The sequence below is a fragment of the Haliaeetus leucocephalus genome, unplaced genomic scaffold (assembly GCF_000737465.1).
Source record: "Haliaeetus leucocephalus isolate CR32 unplaced genomic scaffold, Haliaeetus_leucocephalus-4.0 Scaffold240, whole genome shotgun sequence".
NCBI lineage: Eukaryota > Metazoa > Chordata > Aves > Accipitriformes > Accipitridae > Haliaeetus > Haliaeetus leucocephalus.
The window spans coordinates 3,136,534-3,139,263 of NW_010972676.1; the positions used below are offsets into that span (position 1 = coordinate 3,136,534).

The 2,730-nt window shown below is 45.9% G+C and overlaps 1 protein-coding gene across 1 annotated transcript; it reads left to right on the plus strand.

Annotated features, from left to right (window-relative positions):
• Positions 1 to 393: 393 nt before the first annotated feature.
• Positions 394 to 1,329, plus strand: LOC104832281 (G-protein coupled receptor 35-like). Its single transcript, XM_010568404.1, has one exon. It carries the CDS (start codon positions 394 to 396, stop codon positions 1,327 to 1,329), a length of 936 nt encoding a protein of 311 aa, XP_010566706.1.
• The last annotated feature ends 1,401 nt before the right edge of the window (positions 1,330 to 2,730 follow it).

Here is a 2,730-nt window from a genome sequence, read left to right on the forward strand (position 1 = left end):
TTAGGCATCCTCTTTCCATTATCAGATAATTTTAATAGCTCACATAACTCCTAGCTGCAGGATACCTGCTGCTGCCTGCGCTGAGTCTGGCCCAAAAAAGAGGCCCAAGCATTTTCCCTTGCTGCCCTCCACAAGCAGTCTTCCCCGCATGGGACCCAGTGAGAACCTGCGCTTTTCTCTCTTCCACAACTGATCAGGCTCATGCCCCACTCCCTCCCCTTCCCACCAGGTACCCTACAGCCAGCTCTGCTCTGCAGAGTCATCTACACAGTCTGGTTTTCACTGTTGGTAAAGCCCTGAACTATCTGAATTAATCACCAATTCAGTCAAGAGTCTAGCTTCTAAAAGGTTTAATCTGCTTTTGCAGGAGCTGTGCCTCTTAATATCCCCAAAATGAACCTCAGCAGCTGCAGTATCACAGCCTATGAAAGCTTTCCACTTGTCCAGCTGTGTGTTTACATCCCGGTTTTGCTTTTGGGCATTTTGCTGAACGTGTTGGCGCTGTGGGTGTTCTGCTGCAAACTTGGCAAATGGACAGAAACCAGAGTATACATGGTCAACTTGGCTGTGGCTGACTGCTTGCTGCTCTTTACTTTGCCTTTTAAAACTTTATCCCAGTTCCGTCAGCTGAAGGTAGGTAGATGGTGCCTGGCTCTGGAAGGTGGCTATTTCATAAACCGCTTAATGAGCATCTGTATCATCACTGTTGTGGCAGCTGATAGGTACCTTGCAATCAAGTACCCTTTGAAAGCCAAGGTGCTGCGGTCACCGCAGAAGGCAGCTTTTGCCTCTGGATTTCTTTGGATAGTCATTATCTGTGTGATGTCCCTCATTAAAAAGTTAGAGGATCGAGGACAAGATGAACTTTGCTTTGAAAAATCTTCCGTTAAGCCCTCAGTGATCACACTGTGTGCTATTATTGTAGGGTTTTTCATACCATTGATCATCTTGAGTTATTGCTCCATACAAGTCATTGCAGAACTCACGAGAAAGAAGAATGAAAACTGTCACAAGGAAAAGTTAATCAGGAAGGCCGTCTACATCGTGTCTGCAAACATGACTGTGTTCATCATATGCTTTTTACCTCTTCACGTCGGGCATCTCCTTCGCTTTATAATGGACTCCATCAGCTCCAACTGCTCTGCAATACAGAGGGTTAATAATTTTGTTCACCTCGCCTCAGTCCTCGCAAACACAAACTGCTGCCTGGATGCTATTTGTTACTACTTTGTCAACAAGGAATTTAAGGAAGCATCTCCCAAGCTAGCAAAGTCCAAATCTGAAGCCAGTGAAGAAGCTGAAATTCAGCTCCCACACGTAACACATTAGTGCAAAACACATGCAGCACACATTTTATGCTTGCTACATTCAAGTTCAACTGGGACTCAATAGCAGGCTTGCGCACTTTTTTTTTCTGTGAGTGGGATGGAGGGACTTTCTGCTAATGGGAAGGATTCAGACATGTGAATATTAGCCCCTATTCAGACAACCACAGCAGTCCAGATCCTGATGTAATGACAGGTTGCCACTGATAATTTTCTGCCGTATGCAAATTTGAGTAAAATGATAGTTTTCCCCTGCAAAAACTGTCTTTAATTTTCCCAGAAAATGCAAAACAAGTACAGCCAGTGGTAAAGGGTCTGGGGGTTTTTTTGTCCCTTGCCCCCACCTTGGATCAGTTTTTATGCAGCTGTAGCTGTGACAAAGAAATGGAGGTTATTCCGAACATCAAAAAAGAAAAAAGTCGAAGTGAAACCACTGCAGAAAAAGAAAGGAGGATGTTTTTGTAAGTCACAAACATCTTGTTTTCAGTTGGTAATGCACGATCACAGTAGCAGAGGCAGAGTTAGCCTGCTTTAGACAACTTTACAGCACTATTCATACTACACAACAGCTGCAAAATGGTTATCAGTTGCAACACAAGGTCAGAGGAAATTGCAATTACTTATACTGGGGAAAAAAATTTACATCAAAAGTGTTTGAGTCAAATGGCATTAAAACTACTACCCAAAGAGTTGGGGTGGGGCAATGGGAATAAGGGGTCTGTATTAAGGGTCTATTCAACCTTATAATGTAAAGGACTGTCTAAAGAAAGTGGCAGCAAGCTGTTCCAAAGAAACTAACATAAATAAAGTCACATTACTGGCACAGAGCTCAGTCTCTTAATGAGTTAAATGGAAAAGGTGGGAGATCGGGCAGTACAGGACCTGCTCTGCTGTCTGTCCCCAAGAGGGACAGCTCATCTCCCCGCTGAGTAATTGAGGGGCAGGAGATGTGATCCACAACAGAGACTGGGATTTTCAAAGGCAGAGTGGTGCATGCCACCCTGTGATGCACTTACCCACAAACAGCTAAGTAGGTAAAACCACTAACTAGCCCCAGGCCACATGCCCTTGGATGGGATGTACCAGGCATACACCTCCACTCACACTTCCCAACCCCAGGCTGAGCTTCCATCCGCTTGCACTTGCTGGGCCAAACCCTGCTGCCACCTAAGCAGCCTTACAGCCCCCATGTCCAGCTCGGCCTTTGCATCTCCTCCTACTCAAGGAAAATGCCAAAAGGAAGAAACCCCTCAAGAAAAGACCCTGCTGCAGACAACTGTTGAGCAGAGCTCTCCATCCACCAGGGCAGTGGCTGCGCTGCTGCCCAGCAAAGCCCATGCCACCTGCACAGGACAGCAGCAAAGCCCTGACAGCTTCCCGAGGGGATATAGGCTTCTCACGCTTG

Bases quoted from the DNA above. Each gene is read 5' to 3' on its own strand.
- LOC104832281 (XM_010568404.1), top strand. From the start codon at position 394: ATGAACCTCAGCAGCTGCAGTATCACAGCCTATGAAAGCTTTCCACTT.